This window comes from Paramormyrops kingsleyae, chromosome 14 (assembly GCF_048594095.1).
Source record: "Paramormyrops kingsleyae isolate MSU_618 chromosome 14, PKINGS_0.4, whole genome shotgun sequence".
NCBI lineage: Eukaryota > Metazoa > Chordata > Actinopteri > Osteoglossiformes > Mormyridae > Paramormyrops > Paramormyrops kingsleyae.
In genome coordinates this window covers 30,166,240-30,187,587 of record NC_132810.1, presented here as the reverse complement: position 1 = coordinate 30,187,587, position 21,348 = coordinate 30,166,240, and the positions used below count along the sequence as shown (strand labels likewise).

The window sequence follows — 21,348 nt, the reverse complement described above, 5'->3', positions numbered from 1 at the left end:
GGACTTGTACCCACAATTCCTGGCTTAACAGACTAATATCTTGTTCATTCGGCCATTGGGGCTACCAACCAATTACTATTCAACAAATGAAGAGGTATGTCTAACTAAAATGTTAAAAGTTAGTACTCACAAGCAGGTCTCACAGCATTGTGCAAGCGTGTCCCAGGCACCTCTCTCCCATCCTTGTCAACACACCAGCAGTAACTACTGTCTCCATAACATTGAACAGGGTTGAACTGACCAGTGCTGTCGCACTGGGGTGTGTAATGGGATGAGGCTGGGTGACCTCTATAGTGCTCCATCAAGCTATCTCTCCAGCGTTCACAAATGCTCCCTGGACGCTGTGTGGGCCACGGTTTCACTGAGACATGGAAACACTTCACTGGCAACTGTACTTCAAATATGAAATATCAATCTCGTATTAGTAAAAAAATCTAACTCTGTGTCTATCCATTCTTTTTCCAAACCAATTATTTTTATAATTTGTGTTTTCATAATTTGTCCCAAAGATACAAAAACCAATCAAAAAACCATTTGTGAAGTGCAGTGCAGTGTTAGTACCATCGCTGCATAGGAAGCTCATGCTATAATTCTATTTTTTTAGATGGTCTTACCTGGTAGATCACAATTGACAGATGGTGTGCCAGGTGGTGTTCGGGTGCCAGGCAGCTCCAGCCCTTTAGCATCCACACACCAGCAGTGCCCTGTTGCACCGTGGCACTGCTGGGCTCTGTACTGGCCTTCCTCATCACACTGGGGGATGAAGGTGCCCAGCGCATGCCGTGTCCATGGCTCTCCTCTCTGCAGGCCCTCTCTGTGCTCCTCACACTGCGTCCTGGGCCTTTCTGCATGCATTGGATATATAAAGAATGTTCAGGTTATTTTTTAACCAACTATTTTGGTGATCTTGACCATTATTATTTTTTACTCATTATTATTTAATAATTGGCCATTTGTGTTCATGTGCCTCAAGACCATTCCCTGACAAAAGAATTTCTTTGTGAATGATAAAATTACCACCACTGTATAGGAAGCCTGATATAAACCGTAAATTACACCTAACATTTCTGAGCTTCAGAAGCCAGTCTGCAGTCAGGAGGTGCTCCATGTAAGCCCTTCCGAAACTGACAAATACGATTTGGTTGTACAATCAGATATAATATATTTGTTAGTTTCAACTTTTAAAATGCAATAAGTTATAATTCATAAAATGCAAACTAATAATGTTTGCCTGTCACACATTAAAGAGCTCTGAGCTAGTACGGCTAACATCTGTAAGGCACAAAAAGAATTATAGTATTTAGGATAACACTGCACAGGGCATAAGTACAAATCATGAACAAATATAGTAACTGCATGAAATTTGTATTTACGTACATGAGAACTGGTGCAACAACGGGAAAATTATAGGCAAACACTGTTCCCCTGATCTCGAGTACATGTCTGTTAGATGCCGGCCTTTTTTTCTACCAAGAGAGCTAACAGTAGTGATCGTCATGGCTGTGTACATTCCACCCGATGCCAATGCAAACAAGGCGCTCTCTCTCCTTCTGAACACCATTATCGAACAGCAGCGGGCCCACCTCGACGGTGTTCACATAATTGCAGGAGACTTCAACAAGGCCAACTTGAAGACTGTACTCCCGAAATTTTATCAACATGTTAAGTGTTCTACTAGAGGGGAGAACACTCTGGACCACATTTACTCCAACATCAAGCATGCGTACAGAGCCATACCCCTCCCCGAACTCAGCCAGTCCGACTACCTTTCTCTCCTGCTCTCCCCAGCCTACACCCCCCTCAGACGCAGGGCCAGGCCCATCACAAAGCCTATTACAACCTGGCCTGAAAATGCACTCTCCGCACTATAGGACTGCTTCGAACAGACAGACTGGGACATATTTGAACATCAAGAGCTGGAAACACTCACAGGAACGGTCCTGGACTACATCAAGTTCTGCATCGGAAATGTGACTGTAGACAAAAACATACGGGTCTTCCCAAACAAAAAACCCTGGATGACCAGCCAGGTCCGTACACTCCTCAGAGCCCGCGACGCTGCTTTCAGGTGAGGTGACAGAGCTCTGTACAGAGCTGCCCTGAAAAGTGGAATTAAAAAAGCCAAGACGGACCATAAGAGGAGCATAGAGTCCCACCTGACAAGCCATAACACACGGGAGGTGTGGCAGGGAATACAAAACATCACAAATTACAGAGGCTGTGATGCAACAACAGGAGATCTGAGTGTGCCGCTAGCAGAGGAGCTAAACTGCTTCTTTGCTCGCTTTGATTCATCAAAACAGCAGCACTCACCTGCTCCAGCACTGCTTCCACCCCCACCGGGTTCCTGCACCACTCCACTCACAGTAAAGGAGCATGATGTCAGAAAGGTGCTCCTGGCAGTGAACCCCAAGAAGGCTGCCGGCCCAGATGGAGTCCCTGGTAGGGTGCTCAGAGCGTGTGCCCACCAGCTCACCCTCATCTTCACCAAAATCTTCAACCTCTCCCTAGCCCAGGCAGCCATTCCTTCCTGCCTAAAATCAGCCACTATCATACCGGTGCCGAAGAAGTCTCCTATCACTAGCCTAAACGACTATCGCCCTGTGGCCCTCACTCCGGTAATTATGAAGTGCTTTGAGAGACTGGTTCTCCAGCACATCAAGGACTATCTCCCCCAAGACTTCGATCCCTACCAGTTCGCATATCGTGCTAACAGATCCACAGAAGATGCTATCGCCGTAGCTCTCCACTCTGCGCTCAGCCATCTGTAGCGGCAGCAGAGCTACGTCCGGATGCCCTTTGTGGATTACAGCTCAGCGTTTAATACAATCATCCCTGACATTCTCATCACCAAACTGGTCACTCTAGGCCTCCCCCATCTCACATGTGTCTGGATAAAGGACTTTCTTACCAACCGACTCCAGACTGTGAGACTCGGCCCCCACCTCTCCTCCATTCGCACACTGAACACCGGATCCCCACAAGGCTGTGTGCTGAGCCCCCTCCTATACAGTCTCTATACCCATGACTGTAGTCCGGCCCAAGTCAAGTTTGCTGACGACACCACAGTGATTGGACTCATCTCAAAGGGAGACGAGGCAGCTTACAGAGAGGAGGTCCTGAAGTTGGCTGCCTGGTGTTCAAAGAACAATCTGGCTCTGAACACCAGGAAAACCAAGGAGATCATAGTCGACTTCAGGAGGCACAGCAACGACTTAGCCCCCCTCTACATCAATGGTGAGTGTGTGGAGAGGGTCCACACCTTCCGGTATCTCGGCATCCTTATCTCCGCTGACATCTCCTAGACCTAGACAGACAACATCACAGCAGTTACCAAGAAGGCTCAGCAGCGGTTACACTTCCTGAGAGTCCTCAGGAAGCACAACCTGGACTCCAACCTGCTACTGACCTTCTACCGCTCGTCCATCAAGAGCCTGCTGACGTACTGTATCACAGTATGGTATCACAGTACTGTATCACAGTATGGTACAGCAGCTGCACCATGGCAGACAGGGAGAGGCTTCAGAGAGTAGTAAAGGCAGCACAGAAGATCATCGGCTGCCCTCTCCCCTCCCTGATGGATATTTACACCTCCCACTGCCTCAGCAGAGCAAAAAGCATCGTCAATGACAGCTCCCACCCTGACAGCTCCCACCCTGGCTCTGATCTCTCAGGGAGGCGCTACAGGTGCATCACAGCTAGGACAAACAGACTCAAGAACAGTTTTTTCCCCAAAAGCCATAACCACCCTAAACGTACACATGCACTGACTGGACAGTAGACTGTGCAATATCCAGTACCTAAATGGTATCGAAAGCTGTGCAATACCGTACACTGTGCAATATGTCCCAACATAATCTTCCACATGATCATTATTACAATGTAGCACACTACATATCACATTGGTATTCATATATCCATCCATTCATCATCCAACCCGCTTATCGTACAGGGTCACGGGGGGTCTGGAGCCTATCCCGGAAGCAACGGGCACGAGGCAGGGAACAACCCTGGATGGGGGGGGCAGCCCATCGCAGGGCACACTCGCATACCATTCACTCACACATGCACACCTACGGGCAATTAGCCTCAGCATGTCTTTGGACTGTGGGGGGAAACTGGAGTTCCCGGAAGAAACCCCATGACGACACGGGGAGAACATGCAAACTCCACACACATGTGACCCAGGCAGAGACTCGAACCCATGTCCCAGAGGTGCGAGACAACAGTGCTAACCATTGCACCACCATGCCGCCCCGTATTCATGTATTTAAAACTCTATTCAGTTATTTATTTCTAATGTATATAGCGCTACAAAGCTTTGCACTATTTGTTTATTGTTTGTTTATTGTGTATTGTTTGTCGTGTGTACATGTTTGCACTGAAGGTGTTGCTCTTAATCTCACTATACATGTATAGTGACAATAAAAGGCATTCATTCATTCAAATACAAGAACCATGATGACTGATTAATGATGAGTGAACTTCGGATCAGTACATAACTAACACAGTTTCTGGTTAAATTAATACATTAAGTAAGAGTGAACTACTACATTATTTGTGTCCCTTAAGTGTTAACATATTTAGTGTATTTGAGTGAGCCTTTTGATTGCAGTGTGTCTGCAGAAAATCACAGTTACCATTGAGAGGAATGCACTGGACACCATTCCCCTGGAATCCGGGCCAGCACTGACACTCAAAGGATCCCTCAGTATTTGAGCAGGAGGCGCAAGAATGGCAGGGGTGGGACTTACATTCATCTATGTCTGGTTCAGGAGGAAAAACAAACTGGTTATCACCTAAATACAGGGGCTAGGTGGCCATTGGGAACACCAGGAGATTTCCCAGTGGGCCGCTGACTTTTCCTGGCCGGTCCAGCTGCTGTGCGCACCCATTAAAATTCTCATAAATAAATGCACAAGCATGTAGTAAAACAATGAAAAGTCGGCCCCTCCCCAAGGCTTTGCGTGCATGTGTTCAATGTGGAAAAAAGCGGGCAGAGCTCTGTCTAAAATAAAGAAATTAAAATGGTACAAAACTGCTTTTTGTGAAGCTAAACTCAAACTGCCTTTTCCAATGGTTGGCAAATTGAAAAGAACCTAGAAATAAGGTGCTGAAAAATGAAGGATAATCCAAAAAAAGTTGCTAGAGAAAATTCCAAAGAAACTGTACAAAACATTCTGCTCTATTTAAAACAGGTAAGAAAAGTTGTAGTCTATTAATTTTAGTATTTTCTCTGCCATTTTCTAAAGCAGAATATATTTCCAGCTGATTTAAGAGTGCTTTTTCTGCCAATCACAGCCTCCCCCCAAGGGGCTGGTCCATATTATGTCACTCTAGGGCTGAAAGACCCATTCTGCCCCTGCCTGAATAGGTATTTTATAGCAATAGTGGTTTCAGTTCCTAAACCTAGAATGTTTGATTAATGTTTAAGTTGGTAATTTATATGTCCTTGGATCTGTATGAAAGTAGAACAATGTGATTAAAATGGGTGGAACTGCAAAAATGAATCATTAAGTAGGCATGATATTCTCCTGAAAAGCAGAGCGACAGCAGGAAGAGTGGGGTCTCCGAACTCCCTCTGCTTCTCAGCTGCATCTCCCACACACATGGCTGAAGACACTGGCCTATTGTTCTGCTGGCTAAAGTGAGAACACTCCCTTCCCCCACTAAGCAATCCTACTTTCTAGCCACTTCTGCCTGTATTGAGCAATGAAAACACTTGCTGGTGACTAACTGTATTCACACAAGACTCGACAGCTCACACACATACTGTAAATATGAACTGTATGAAAATGTCTGTGTGAATGAAAATGTAACACTTCATAATAATGTTTATTTAAACTGCATTTATAAGCCTTTAGTTAAACATTAACCAATCATTTCAACACCTCAATAACACTAAATAGAAGCCTGTAGTTAATGAAGAACAAATCGTTTACATATCTTTAAAAAGACGTTTATAAGCATGTTTAAATAATCATTTGCAGAACCTTAATAAACATTTATAAATGATCATAAAGAAATGATTATTAAATACTATGGGGTAACTTGAAAAGTACAAGGTACCTTGAAACTGCATCATCAGCCAAACAGCTAAGCGAGATGTCACAGGGAGAAGGAATTTGGATTGCGGAAGAGATTTGACATGTGACCATGTAAACAATTTTATATCTCAAAAATTAAAGCAGTACAAATGACAATTTCAATGGCACAAGCCAGCACAAATGCAACACAATGTATTGCGATCTTCTGGTCAAAATTGGACACAAATGGAGGGGGCTAACTTGTGTTACATGACCATGTAAACAGTGGCGGAGCTAGAGGGCTAGTTGGGGTGGCAATTGCCACCCCAGACGAAGTCCTTGCCACCCCTGTTGCCACCCCGCTGAAAACATTACACTGTTTGATTTTTACGAACATTTCTCAAATCTCCCAGCGAACGCACAAGCGTGCAGCGTGCTGTTGCTGCTACACTTTTCATTGGTTAAGCTGACACGCAGGTATTTCGTGCTCCAAACGGCTCCAAAACATTGCGGCAGCACACGCGGGATCGATGTAGAGCGTTTTTGCTGGTATGTACGGCTTTTATTGGTATTAAATTAAACGAAGTACTGTTGTAACGGGAAGTAAGGGAGACATTGCACTGTAGTGCTTAGCATTAATTAGAGCTGGGCGATTTTTAAATTAAAAACTCGATTTACGATTCGAATCGATTTTTTTTTGTCTGTTACGATAGTCGCTGTGTCAGATTACACGATTTTGACTCCTAAAAATTTTGTCACGTCGTGGACAAGAAACATGTCAGACTACACGTTGTTTTCCGACCAGTCATCGCGAGCTGTCTCACACACTCTTTCACTCGCACATACACAAGCTCACTCATATAGCCTACACACACACACTCGCACATACACTCTCATACATACATACTGTTCTATTATTATTCTTGTGGTACATATTTGAATGTGTACAACTGCCTTGTCCTGCCTTGTTTTGACAGGTCCAAGTTTACCTAAGTTTTTGTTTACTACTGGACTTGATTAGTCCAAGGAGCACTTTGAATACTTATTCTATTTTTGCTGTATACTTAATACATATATAATTGTGTACATTTTGGAAAATAAAAACTTTAATTAATCTGTATACATTTTGTGGAAAATAATTTATTTTTAGTGTAACTGAACACTTTGTATATTGACCCCCCAAAATAATACCTTGCCACCCCTTTGCCACCCCTGTTTTAAAAGTCTAGCTCCGCCACTGCATGTAAACAAACATTAATATCTCAGAAACTAAAGCAGCACAAATGACAATTTCAGCAGCACAAACCAGCAGAAATCGCACACAAACAATTGCAATCATTTGGTGAAAACTGGATGCAAATGGGAGGCCAACTTCACGCAGTTGAAATCACCATGTAAACAAACATTTACATTTCAGAAACTATAACAACACAAACAAAAAATTCCAACGGCACAAATTGACACGAACACAGCCCAAACTATTGAGACCAGTTTGGTTAAAATCTAAAACATATGGGGGGGTCAATTTTACGCAGGTAGTAATAACATATGTAATTAATTTTATACATTTGCTAACAAAGGTTTGGTGTATTCGGATGTTATTGTTTATCTTAGAGTGCCACTGCTTTATACCTTTTATGGTATGTGTGATTTTGCTTTTTAATTTGTTTCCTGGAAAAGCTTTTCATTTTGAATATCTAAGACAGATACAGGAAATAAAAGAGCCAAATTTTTATTTGTGTCTGGAGTGTGATTTCCCTGGCCACAGTTACATATGACCCTTGTTAGCAGTTAGCTAGCGGGACTGCAACACAGAGTTGCCAACTCTCACGCATCTGACGTAACACTCGGAATGTTTATACGTTCGATTAGGGGGATGCATAAACGTTTGTAAATGACTTGTATGCATTTTCAGGTAATTTGTATCAGGTAAAGAACATCTATAAATTGTGTGTCAAACATTTACATGTGATGAATTGTTCACACTTTAGATTGGGGGGATGCAGAAAGGTTTGTAAATGGCTTGTATACATTTACAAGCCATTTATATCAGTCAAGGAACATCTACAAATGGTGAGTTTAACATTTACCTGTGACGAATTGTTTACATTTTAGTCCAATGGGCAACACTTAAAGCTTTTATTTATAATGCATTATAAATACCTTCATAATACATTATATTGGTTGGCATACAAATTAATAAAGCATTACAGCACCTTCTATTGACAGGCATAAGACAATATAGTGTTGATTATAATACTTCAAAAGCTCCAATGAAGCTCTCATCTATAATTCACTATAGATACCTTCATAATGCATTATAATGGTCAGTATAAGAATCAAGGATACTTTGAACTGCATTTTGAAGGAAACTATAATGCATTTTAGATGACCTCTTCATAAAGCATTCATAATGCATAGTAAACATGGTGATAATGTGTTATGAATGTGTTCATAGACTCTTATAGACAGGACATTCACAGAAAGCGTTACCCAAATCATTACTACATAATTATAACTAAATAATTACAAATGATTAAGAATTTGTAAAAGATTTTTTCATCATTAACTACAGGCTTAATAATCATTTGGGAATTATTTGTTTATGATCATTTCCCCTATTTATAAAGGTTTATTAAGGTTTTGCAAATGATTAGTTAGCCCTAAACAACATGTTTATAAATGTCTTAGGAATTTGCAAATGTTTTGTTCAACATTAATTACAAGCTTAGTAATCATTTAGTAATGATTTGTTTATAATAATTTGCCCGTTTAATCATTGATAAATGTTTATTAAGGTTTTGTAAATAATAGGTTCTCTTGGTTACAGGCTTATAAATGTTTTGAATAGAATTTGCAAATGATTTGTTCAATATTAACTACACATTTCTAAATGTCTTATTGAGGGTGCTGTAAATGATTAGTAAATGTTTAACTAAAGGCTTGTGTTATAGATGGAAGATGGCGGCACAGGAGGTAGTGCTATCGTTCGGCAACTGGAAGGTTGCAGGTTCGAGCCCTGGTTCCTCCTGACCCCATCAAAGTGTCCTTGAGCAAGACACTGAACCCCAAATTGCTCCCAGTGTGCAGGTTGGCACCTTGCATGGCAGCCTCTGCCACCGGTGTATGAATGTGTGTATGGATGGTGAATGTGAGGCATAAATTGTAAAGCGCTTTGAGTACTCGTAGGAGTAGAAAAAGCGCTATATAAATGCAGTCCATTTACCATTTACTTGAGAGACTCTCTCAGCCCTGCTCTCCAAAACTATGAAAATCATGGATTTGATCAACTGGTCTCTCAACGCAATTGACACCATCTTCTCGAAGAGAAGCACAGGTTCGGGGGAACCTGACTGTCCTTCAGGAACGTACGCAGCTGGCTACATGATGGACGGATGGAAGAAGTAGAGGGTCGTGTGTCTGGCAGCTCTTTCCGTGGAGGACATCAAAGATATCTACCTATTCAGAACCATGATTACAGGTCTTATGCTGATTGGATTAGGCATTGCCCTGGTTTATCGAAAATTGGAGAAAACGGTGACAGCTGCTCAAAGCCCCACTAGGCTGGCCGGGATGATTGACGGAGTTGGCAGAGCTGTTGGCACTCAGACTGTGACTATAGATCACAAATTGGATAACAACACTGTGACTATTGATCACAAATTGGATAACATCACTGTGACTATTGATCGCAGATTGGATAACATCACGGAGAAGCTCACGGCTTTGCAAAGGATTTTGGATGGCAGAGACCAGCGTGGAAATTAGAGGAGCTGCGAAATTACAGCTTCTCACCCAAAAACCCAAACAACCCTATTCTATCTGCTTTTGGCTCCCCCCTAATCAGCACTGGCCTTGGCCAAGGGCGCTGCTGAATTCAACAACTCCCCCAGAAGAACAAGGCAGTGAGACTCTCTTGCATTCCTCTCCCCCAATCCCAAGGACACCAGGATACACACACACATACATACGTACAGATACGCACTCACTGCACCCTCCCCCCAACCCACACCTTCGCCGCTTCATACCCCCAGCGTGAACAGGCGGGTCTGTGATCTGCGCTGGATTTGGCTGCAGGACCGGATGGCTGTTTTTCTATGCTGGACTTTCCCTCCCCTGTTGCAATCACGACTTTTTATGTTGTAAGGTGTAGTGACTATGTGCTTATGTTGCTGAGGTGTTTTTTTTTCTGTTCCTACATTGTACTCCCTACTGGAGTATAGTCTGGGGGCTGTTTTTTTATTCTTGTCTTCTCTCCACATGTAATTCTGTTTTCTGTGTTCTTCCTATATCCCCCATCTTCCTGACCTGTCTACCCCCTATAATGTGATGTTTGTATATGTACGGTCGGGTTGATGGCCAGTTTTTTCGCTGGTACTTGTGACTAGTGACATGGTGTATTGCAATAGCAATAAAGGGTTTTCATCAATCAATCAATCAATCAATCAAACATTGTTATAAAGTGTTACTAAAACGTCTGATAATTTTCCAACGGTAATGGTTTTCTATTAAAATTTTGATAAAAATACAAATTATTTTGCAGCCATACAATGTAAAAAGCAATTATTTCCTTTCTTTTGAGATGGAGACAAACAGAAACAAATGGAGACAGTACATTATAAGAATACAAAGTGACTTTTGAATAAATCACGGTCTAAATCTATTTTAGATTGCAACCTTGTAACTTCTTTGATACAAATGGAATATAACAATATGTTCTGTTTGTTCCGCAAAATGATCCTGACCACACCATTTTTAAAATGTGTCCAGCAAGACCAAATCCACCAAGACCAAATTTCTTGGTAAAAACACCTGCCCATAGGGCTTCATTACAAATCCCAAAAAATCTCTCCATTTGTTGTTCAATTTGCTCCATCTGAAGAACATTTGTGTGCTGTACATCTATAAAACATAGCCTTTGGCAAAGATCATATCCACCAAGGCTGCCTTCTCACCAGTACAATACTGTCCATCTCCTCTGTACCCGGTGCTGCACTGACATTGGAAATGCGTCCCCTCTCCAGGTAGACACTGTGCTTTGGCATCACAGGTGTGCGTTCCAGCATGGCATGGGTTCAGCAAGACAGGCTCAGGGGCTTTTTCTAGGAGGAGACACTTGGTGAAATTAAGTAGAATTTTATCATTCTGATTTGAAACATGTTATGTACATAAACTAGGGTATCAAGAATTTTTTTCAAATGTTTCAATAAGTGCTAAACAAGGTAAGAAAACACAAGTGCACACATGCATGTGAGACTGATCTCAAATAGAAAATCTCACTCTAGCAGACCAAAGTTGGAAACACTGATCAGTGGTGGATTTACATGTTCAGAGGCCTCTAGGCTACAATTTCTGAGGCCCCTCTTCTGCCCCCACTCCCCAAATGCCATCCATCCATTTTTCTGTAACCACTTGTCCAATGCAGGGTCGTGGGTGGGGGCTGGGTCCAGAGCCCATGCCAGAGGTTACGTCCGTAAAGCAGGGAACGATACAACAATTAAGTATAAAATAGTTTCTACCAAGTCAAAAACAATATGACACTGTACCGAATGACAGCAATCACATCAGAGGAACAGCAAACTGGCAACCTTATACTTTCACCTCAATCATATGCAGCATCCACAAAGAGCTCACCGGACCTTATCGAATAAACGCATCTCAATAGAATTTTTAGAATTAGAATTTAGTGATCAGTGTTGACACACCACAGTGCACAACAACAAAATGTGTTGAGAGAGAGGTAAATGGGTCATTCCATGTCAAATCATCACACTTTCGGACCTCATCGTCACGGATTTTAACGAAACTTGGCATGCTGATTTGGTTACAGGAGTAACTCATGAAACTGAAATTGGCCGTGTCTTGGATCAAGATTTAGGTGAACAAATTTTTAACTTTTTTGGGTGGAATATGATTTTGACTGGCTATATTTACCCTAATGTAAGCTGCACAGAAATTATCCTCATATTGTTTTAAAGCTATTGTCCAGCTCTATAGATTGAAGAAATATGCCATCCCCATATGAATAATTACTATGTAGTGACTAATTAAAATATGAAAAATTCATTAACAAAAAACCTACATTTCAAAATTGATCAATTTTGCCAAAGTGAAAAAAAGAGAATGGTACAGTCAGAATAGTTTATTTTCCTCTTTAGATCTGTTTGTTTTCAGGTGTCAGTTTTGATAGTCTCACAGAGCAATTTCTGTAGATGCACTGACCTGACCTTTAAATTGAGACTTTGATGATCTTGTATTGCTGTCTCAGGCACAACTCTTAATGCACGGGTTACCTTCTTTAGATGATATTTAAAAGGGTCACAATATGTTTTTTGAATGAGCCTGAACAACCTCTCTATGAAGACATGGTGAAAATGTGCGCTTCTGCAGCAGAGTTAATGCTTTTGTCTCCTCCAGGTAATTGACAATATCTGCTACTGTTTGATTACACTGGACCGATTTGCACACCTCACTCACTTCTGCTGAATGCAGGGCATTTATTAGCCGAATTTACTAGCCATGTGGGCCGTTTAAATAGTATGGCAAGTGCAGGTGTCTGCAAAGACATTAATGAAGCTTTCATAAAATTTTACTGTAGCATATTTGTAACCTTAATTAATGTTATTACTTACACCTGTGCTTGGTATACTATTTCATGTCAGTTTGGCTGCCAATAAAAAGGCCAATGAGGCTACGTTCACACTGCAGGACAAATGTGGCCCAAATTAGATTTTTTGCTCATATGTGACTCAGATCACATTTTTTCATGACAATGTGAACAGCACAAGTCACATGGAACCCGATTTTTTCAGTTCCGATTTGGGCCACTTCAGTATGTGGTCATAAATCGGATACAGGTCTGATTTTTTGCAATGCGACCTCAGTCTGAACAGCAAAATCGGAATTCATGCGACTTTTATGTCATTCTCGATCAACGTTCGTCACAATTCTGCGCTGGTGGAAGTCACCATATGTCTCAGTCAGACTGCCAAACATGGAGGAGAGCACAGAAGTTGGCCAGTGGAGGGACAATAAGGTGCTGGATTAAATTAAATTTAAGTATCTGGGGAGATAAATCTGTTCAGGCAAAACTGGACGGCTCATATCGAAACCGGGCAGTTTTCGAATCAATAAGGTGACGTCTTTGTTTTTGCGCATGCACATCATTGCTTCTTTGTTGTTTTGTGTGCACGCAGCCAGTTCAGTATAGTGAATCGTTCACATTGAAATCTGATATTGCCCACATTAAAAAGAGTAATTTGAACAGGCAAACAAAAAACCTGATCTGAGCAGGAAATCAGAATTGAGCATTAAGCCCTGCAGTGTGAACGTAGCCTTAGTGATATGAAACCATATGACGCTATAAGATATCTCAGCAATAACTTAAAAACCAAAGACCAAATTTTCTGGAGATGAGCTACAGTGGTACCTCAAAACTTGAACTTAATCCGTTCAGAACTCCAGATCGAATCCTAAAAAGTTCGAGTTCTGATAGAATTTTCCCCATATGAAATAATGGAAAACCAATTAATTGGTTCCTGGCCCCAAAAAATTACACCTAAATATGTTTTTTTTTTTTTGCATTTAAACACAAAATGAACCGGATAAAGAAAGAAGAGCATATACTGTACTAAATACACTCACCTAAAGGATTATTAGGAACATCTGTTCAATTTCTCATTAATGCAATTATCTAATCAACCAATCACATGGCAGTTGCTTCAATGCATTTAGGGGTGTGGTCCTGGTCAAGACAATCTCCTGAACTCCAAACTGAATGTCAGAATGGGAAAGAAAGGTGATTTAAGCAATTTTGAGCGTGGCATGGTTGTTGGTGCCAGACGGGCTGGTCTGAGTATTTCACAATCTGCTCAGTTACTGGGATTTTCACGCCAGGGGCGCCGTAAGGGGGAGGAAAGCTAGGACAATTCCAAGGGCCCCTGAGTGACAGGGGCCCTAAAAAATTAGGAAAATAACTGGATTGGTTTGGACTGGGGGGCCCAATATGATATACTTTCATGGGGCCCAAAATCGCTAGCAACGCCCCTGTTTCACGCACAACCATTTCTAGGGTTTACAAAGAATGGTGTGCAAAGGGAAAAACATCCAGTATGCGTCAGTCCTGTGGGCAAAAATGCCTTGTGGATGCTAGAGGTCAGAGGAGAATGGGCCGACTGATTCAAGCTGATAGAAAAGCAACTTTGACTGAAATAACCACTCGTTACAACCGAGGTATGCAGCAAAGCATTTGTGAAGCCACAACACGCACAACCTTGAGGCGGATGGGCTACAACAGCAGAAGACCCCACCGGGTACCACTCATCTCCACTACAAATAGGAAAAAGAGGTTACAATTTGCACGAGCTCACCAAAATTGGACAGTTGAAGACTGGAAAAATGTTGCCTGGTCTGATGAGTCTCGATTTCTGTTGAGACATTCAAATGTCAGAATTTGGCGTAAACAGAATGAGAACATGGATCCATCATGCCTTGTTACCACTGTGCAGGCTGGTGGTGGTGGTGTAATGGTGTGGGGGATGTTTTCTTGGCGCACTTTAGGCCCCTTAGTGCCAATTGGGCATCGTTTAAATGCCACGGCCAACCTGAGCATTGTATCTGACCATGTCCATCCCTTTATGACCACCATGTACCCATCCTCTGATGGCTACTTCCAGCAGGATAATGCACCATGTCACAAAGCTCGAATCATTTCAAATTGGTTTCTTGAACATGACAATGAGTTCACTGTACTACAATGGCCCCCACAGTCACCAGATCTCAACCCAATAGAGCATCTTTGGGATGTGGTGGAACGGGAGCTTCGTGCCCTGGATGTGCATCCCACAAATCTCCATCAACTGCAAGATGCTATCCTATCAATATGGGCCAACATTTCTAAAGAATGCTTTCAGCACCTTGTTGAATCAATGCCACGTAGAATTAAGGCAGTTCTGAAGGCGAAAGGGGGTCAAACACCGTATTAGTATGGTGTTCCTAATAATCCTTTAGGTGAGTGTACAGCTAAGGACATTTATCAAAACAGTAATTTGTAAAGTAAGAAAATAAATGTATCCAAACAATGTGTAAAGTTAAAAAAAACAATGTGTCCTGCCTCGATCGTCCGCTCCTTCCGTGTGCCACGCCCCCCTCATTGACCCCGTGTGGAATCCCCATGTGATCAGCTGTTTCTGGTTGTTTTTATTAGCTCTCGGTATTTCGTCCGCGTTTCAGTTTGTTTCCCCATTCCGGTCATTGTATTGTCCGTCTGCGTTTTGCCTGCCTTACCTGTAATTAAACCTCGTATTCCCCGATACCCTGACTTCTGCGCCTTTGTCTCCATTCTGTGGAGCCGCTACAGGTGGCTGCCCTTAGCAGACGACTTACTCTACAAAAAAAGAGCAAGTTGAGGGAGGCATAAAGACAATTTCCCCACAGGGATCAATAAAGTATCGATTATTATTATTAAAACAATATGAGGACCATTTCTGTGCAGCTTAAATTAAGGTAAATATAGCCAAAGTCAAAGTCATAGTCCCCCTCCAAAAAAGTTAAAAACTTGTTCGATTAAATCTCCCTCAATATTGATCCAAGACACGCCCAATTTCAGTTTCATGAGTTACTCCTGTGACCAAATCAGCATGCCAAGTTTTGTTAAAATCCGTGATGATGAGTTCCAAAAGTGTAATGATTTGGCATGGAATGACCCAAATTCTAAAAGAATATTAAACAAGATCTTACCATTTGAATGTTTTCCTCTGTACATTTTTGATAAGAACTGACTCCATGTAACAGACTACGCATACACATACCAGAAAATACAGTACAGTATAAAAAGAGCACCAAAAAAGGGACATTTATAATTGGTCTCCCCATTCAGTTTTAACCAATCACCAACTTGCAAACAAATAAACCACCAATAAAGGATCACTAAAAAATAATCAATAAAAAACCAATATTTCCTTAGCTGACCATATCTAGCAAGGCCTCACATATGGAACTTACCAAATTTACTTATATTTCAACATTGTCATGCATGATTATGCATGCTCTTAGATTTAAAAAAAAATGCTATAGTGATAAATGTAAATAGAAGAAATGCACTGTACTCCCCTACGTTACTATGCATGTTTCTCCATGGTTCTCCATATGAAACAAAGCTAGGACATATTAGCGCTATGATCTTTATAGGAGATAAATTGTTTTTTAGTCACCATGCATACAGTCCTCAATGTGTCAGACTCAGTTCATAACATGATGTCTTCTCATCTCTGATATAGAGAGGCAACAAGAAGGCTCTTATTTCACATGAGAAAAACAAAATTCTTCAGTGTTCTCTCTTTCAGCATGTTCATTAAGAGACTATTCCAACAATGAATGTTAGGCTAAAGATCAGGAGAAATTTGGGAAGCAAATAGGCTGGGATAATTCCTCATATTTGGAATCATACAAATACCGGGGTGTCCAGCTATAGACCTTGACTGTTAGAGTTGAATGGGTTTTATAGATAAAAATTAATAACAGAAGTACTACAGGGCCAACCTACCTGTAACTGGTCCAATCTTGCTGGTGATGGCATATCTCATAATGTGTTCCTCTTTAATGTACGTAACAAACACACGTTCCACATTCAGCTGCTGGCTCTTGGGTTTGGTCTGAGGCCCATGCTGGCATTCGCGAAATGTTATGTTCTGATACAGTTGATAGGAGAAGATTTCTGAGCCCATCTCTGCTGACACCACTTTGTACTTATGGACTGAAGAAGATGTTACCACTAGAAACAGATTACGTGGCATTAGTGAAAAATTCAAAATGAACTATAACCACCGCTTTACTATACACCATATAACATACTATAATGTACTAAATTAGGAGAAGATGGTTTCCTAGGAACATAACTGAAGTGTAATGTAGTTCTAAAATATTAGGACTAGATCATACATGAGGGGTAATACTGGTATACTTCCTTGTATGGCTCTATCTCAACTTTGGCACCAGAAACAATGAATGGCATTTTGCCATGAATACGAGTGTCCATTCTGATGTAGTTTTCAGGGCTGAAACCCTGAGCTGTTTGGATAATAGTGAGGCGTTGGTTCCCAGGGTAGAAGATAACCTCTGCATGATAAGTGAATTCTGCACCTGAGAGATGGAGACAAAGGGAAGAAATCAGTTAGAGGCTACTGGTGAGTTTTCCTCCCAGACAGCATTTAAAAAGTCATAAACTAAACCTGTTTTTATATCCTGTCTCAACTTTTTCTTTCCTCCAGTTTATGATGTTGTAATGAAATTCCAATAATTTGTGAAATGCCAGTATAAAAAAGGTACACAATCGTTAAATGAAAAGTAATGCAACTTTAATGCCTTACCAGTGATGCGGAAGCCATTTTTGTGATCTGGAAGCTCCAAGGCAAACAGCCAGCCAAACAGACCCCCCACAGGAGCCAAGGGCATCAGTGCCCAGCCAAGAGGCTCAGGGAGCTGACTTATGGCAGTGTAGGCTCGTCCATCGCTTAACACAACATAGCTATGCAGGTCCACATTATCCATTTCCACTGGGGTGGCCCCCACATAACCAAGCCCACTCACCCTTCCATTCACACGCTGGGGGGCACCTAGGGACCAGGGGAAAGGTAATCTTTAGAAACCTCACTTCATTATTTATGTTTATGCATACTATACAATAGTACTGCCAGTTGGACAATGCAGCACAACTTCATTTCACTGAAAGAACTTTTGTAGCTTGATACTTGCAGTAGAAACATTCATTAGAGTGCTAAGATGTATACTAGTCAAAAACAAATTAACTTCCTGATAGTTACCCATTTTTGGTATAATGACATTTAACCAAATTGCCAAATTACAAGAATCAAGAATAGTTTTCATAACTGGGCTTTGTATTTAATTTTAACTATGTCGAATGTTGATATACAAGTACTTAACTGTACAGAATAAGTATTCAAGAAGAAAAGCCCCCCCATTTTTTGAAAAATGAGGTACAAATTAGGGGTGTAACAATACATCGATTTGTATCGATATATCGATTCAACGGCAAACGATCCGATGCATCGATGTGACCGCATAAATATCGATATATGCGTTTTTATTTTCTGGCCTGTTCCAGTATTGTTTTCATGATCCACTCCGACGTATACATGGTCTACACCTGGGGTGCCCAATACGTCGATCGCGATCTACTGGTCGATCGCAAAGGTAGTGTGGGTAGATTATAGGCTATGCCATAAAAAATAGAGGATGGATGACGCGTTCAACCGCGCCAGCTGCTGCAAGTTACCGAGTCGCCTAGTTAGCCTCCAATTTATTTCTACTAAACTTAAGAAAGGGTATAAAAATGAATGGGGGAGCTGGACCAAGTAAGGAGCCAAAAACCGACCACTTCCATACGGAATGGGAGGAGGACTGTTTTATTTCACCATGTCATATATGAAGTGCATTTGCCTCATCTGTCAGTGTACCATTGGTATTCCGAAGAAGGGAAATGTGGAGCGGCATTTTCGGACTGTTCGTAAAAAACTACGACATTAACTTCCCTCCGAAAAGTGAGCTGAGAAATAGAAAGGTGAAGGAACTTAAAATCCCAGTTCAATTCAAAAATACTTTATTTATCCCAAAGAGAAATTAATAATAATAATAATAATAATAATAATAATAAATAATTTTAAAGAATACTCAATTTTTTTTATACATAAATATATGTTTTACATTTTTATAGTAGGTAGATGTCATGACCTGCTCATCCGATCCTTGTGTGTGCCACGCCCCCTCATTACCTACGCGTACTACCCCGATTGTGATCACCTGTTTCTTGTTATTTCGGCTGGTCTTGTGTATTTAGTCCGTTTTCCCCAGATCCGTCATTGATGTTCATCGCCGTCTGCCCTGTCTTTCCCTAATAAAACCCCATTTCCTGCATCCTCGCCTACCTGCCTCGTCCTTCCCCTCTTCCTGCCTGTTCGCCAACCAGCGATCATAACAGTAGATCATTCTGACTTGGTCATTTATAAGTAGCTCACAAGCTAGCTTCCCTTCAGAGCGTGTGTTTAGTACGTCAGGTGACATAGGACGCTATGCTCAGAGGACACAATCTCCTGAACACGTTGACCATTTAATTTTTCTTTAAAAAAAAAAAAAAACCTCTCAAAGAAGAATACTGACATACTTGTTTCACCGCCGAAGTCAGTCATGTTGATCTTCCTCATTCTACGTATCTGTCCATGCAATGTTTTTTATTTGACTTTATTTAACTTGTTATTGTTGTATCCCAGCATAGGGCGAGCAAGCAGGGAACGAATCAGGGTCAGGCAGACGGAAATACAACAAATGGGGGAGGGGGGGTCTATGGCAAGCACAGCACACAACACAGGGAAAACTTCAATGACAGATCTGGGCGACAAACTCTGACGTGGACTTAAATACACAGGACTAGACGAAACAATAAGAAACAGCTGGGAACAATCGGGATTGCACGCGAAGTTAATGAGGGGTGTAGCACAGGAGAGGGTCATACGAGCAGGTCATGACAGTTATGGACATACTTTTTGTTACACTTTTCTATTTGTCTGGAGAAGACTTGATTCAAAATAAAACTTATTCACCATGTTAATCTACATCCATCCAAAGTTTTTATTTTTACCACTTTATTTTGCTTGATTTATGGGACATACTTGACTACACTAGATTTTGTTTACAGTTCCCAATAAGATATGATAAAATGCTAATTATATTTGGCTTTTTAATTCATTGAAATGTAAAGGATTGTGTGAAATTTCATCATTTCGACTACTATCCCCAGTATCAAACTGAATCGAATCGTATCGTGGTATTTTCTGAGGTATCAAAAAAAATCGAACCGTTGGCTTAAGGAATCGCGAGGAAAGTTGTGATTTACACCCCTAGTACAAATCTGCTTCGCATTCCAAGCTCCAGGACTTCCCCTAAATGTTTTGCCATGTTGAGATCTGGTAATTGGGGGGCAGGAGATTAAGGCTTTTGAGTTACGTGTATTCTCCCCTTATCAGCGTGGTCACACCCACCATACCTGAAAAAGAATTCTAATTCATCAAGCAAGGAAAGGGGGTTACGCAACAAACAAAACGTGGAACATAACCTATTTAATTTACATTGTGAACCTATTTGAAATCCGCAGAATCTCTTTTATTTTGAAAATAAAAGCATTTTACTATACTTATACAGTGGTACCTTCGGTTCTCGAACTCACTAGAACTCGAATTTCTTGAAAGTCGAACAAACCAGTTTGACCTAGAACTCGATCTGAATATCAGAAGTCGAACCGTGAACGCTGACCTAATATAAATTGTACGCGCAAGGAAATGAGTCATACTACAATGCAATTCTTACTTGAATGCCTTCTTCACAGACTGGACGATTAACCAAATAATGCAGCGCAACATTACAGTAACTAACAATAGATAAACCACTAACTTACATGTACTATTACAGCATTTATGTCATTTATTTAAACTTTATTTTACCAGGTAAATTAACTGAAAACCAGTTCTCACTGCTTTACGTGATATTCGGGAGAAATAGCAGATTACGTATCGGAACTGCCAGGGATACAAACGTCATGCGTGTAACTAAACTCTTCAGCCAATAAGGGCAAAGGTGTGTCGTCACGGAGGCGGTTCCAGTTTGTGCAGCCGGGTGTGAGGTCGCAATGCATCTATCTGTAATGCATTGTGTCAGTATCAGAATGCGTTGCTTTAAGCCAGCGCTGAAAGCAAGTCAAACGCACCCAATGACCGAACTGGGGAAACAAACTGAAACGCGGACTTAATACAGAGGAGTCCTCTGTACGGATGAGTGCGTTTGGGTGCCATGTAATAAGCGGGATAATATATAGCGATTATCTCTTACACATTAGCTAGTCTAGTAGCTCATGAGGCATGCATGCTAGCAAAACACAGGTTAACTATATATTTGTCTTTGGCTAATCAGCAGTACATTCGAGCCTTATTCGAGGCACTGGTAGTTTAATCTTTTGTTCATCACCAGCTCCACTCACCTCAGCACAAGCCAAGAAAAACACTGCTGGGAGGGGCTGCTGCTGCCTGCTGGTGTGTGTGTATATGATGTGCGCCGCTGCGCGGGGGTGGGGGGGGGATGTTCGCTTCAGAACTCCTGACCTGATATTTGGGTATACTATTATTCAATAAATATATTTGTTTGACAGGGAAGCTGTGCGCAAACAGGAATATATATTATTTTTCAAAAAAAAAAAAAAAAAAGCCCCCCAGAAAAAAGGGCACTTTCTCTCCAGGAATAAAAAGGGCAGGTGCTCAAG

General features: G+C 41.4%; 1 protein-coding gene across 6 annotated transcripts in view; it reads right to left on the bottom strand.

Moving 5' to 3' along the window:
- LOC111839133 (nidogen-2-like) overlaps positions 1-21,348 on the bottom strand; it is a 69,619-nt gene that overhangs the window by 20,821 nt on the left and 27,450 nt on the right. For 4 of the 6 annotated variants that reach the window (XM_072698955.1, XM_072698954.1, XM_072698953.1 and 1 more), the window contains exons 6-12: positions 17,393-17,638; positions 16,965-17,165; positions 16,570-16,797; positions 10,982-11,128; positions 3,263-3,307; positions 615-845; positions 131-394 (exon numbers count right to left, since the gene is read on the bottom strand). In XM_072698955.1, coding sequence (XP_072555056.1) covers positions 131-394; positions 615-845; positions 3,263-3,307; positions 10,982-11,128; positions 16,570-16,797; positions 16,965-17,165; positions 17,393-17,638 — 1,362 coding nt within the window. The remainder of the gene's footprint in view (positions 1-130; positions 395-614; positions 846-3,262; positions 3,308-10,981; positions 11,129-16,569; positions 16,798-16,964; positions 17,166-17,392; positions 17,639-21,348) is intronic. The other 2 variants (XM_072698951.1, XM_072698952.1) reach the window with 2 other exon arrangements.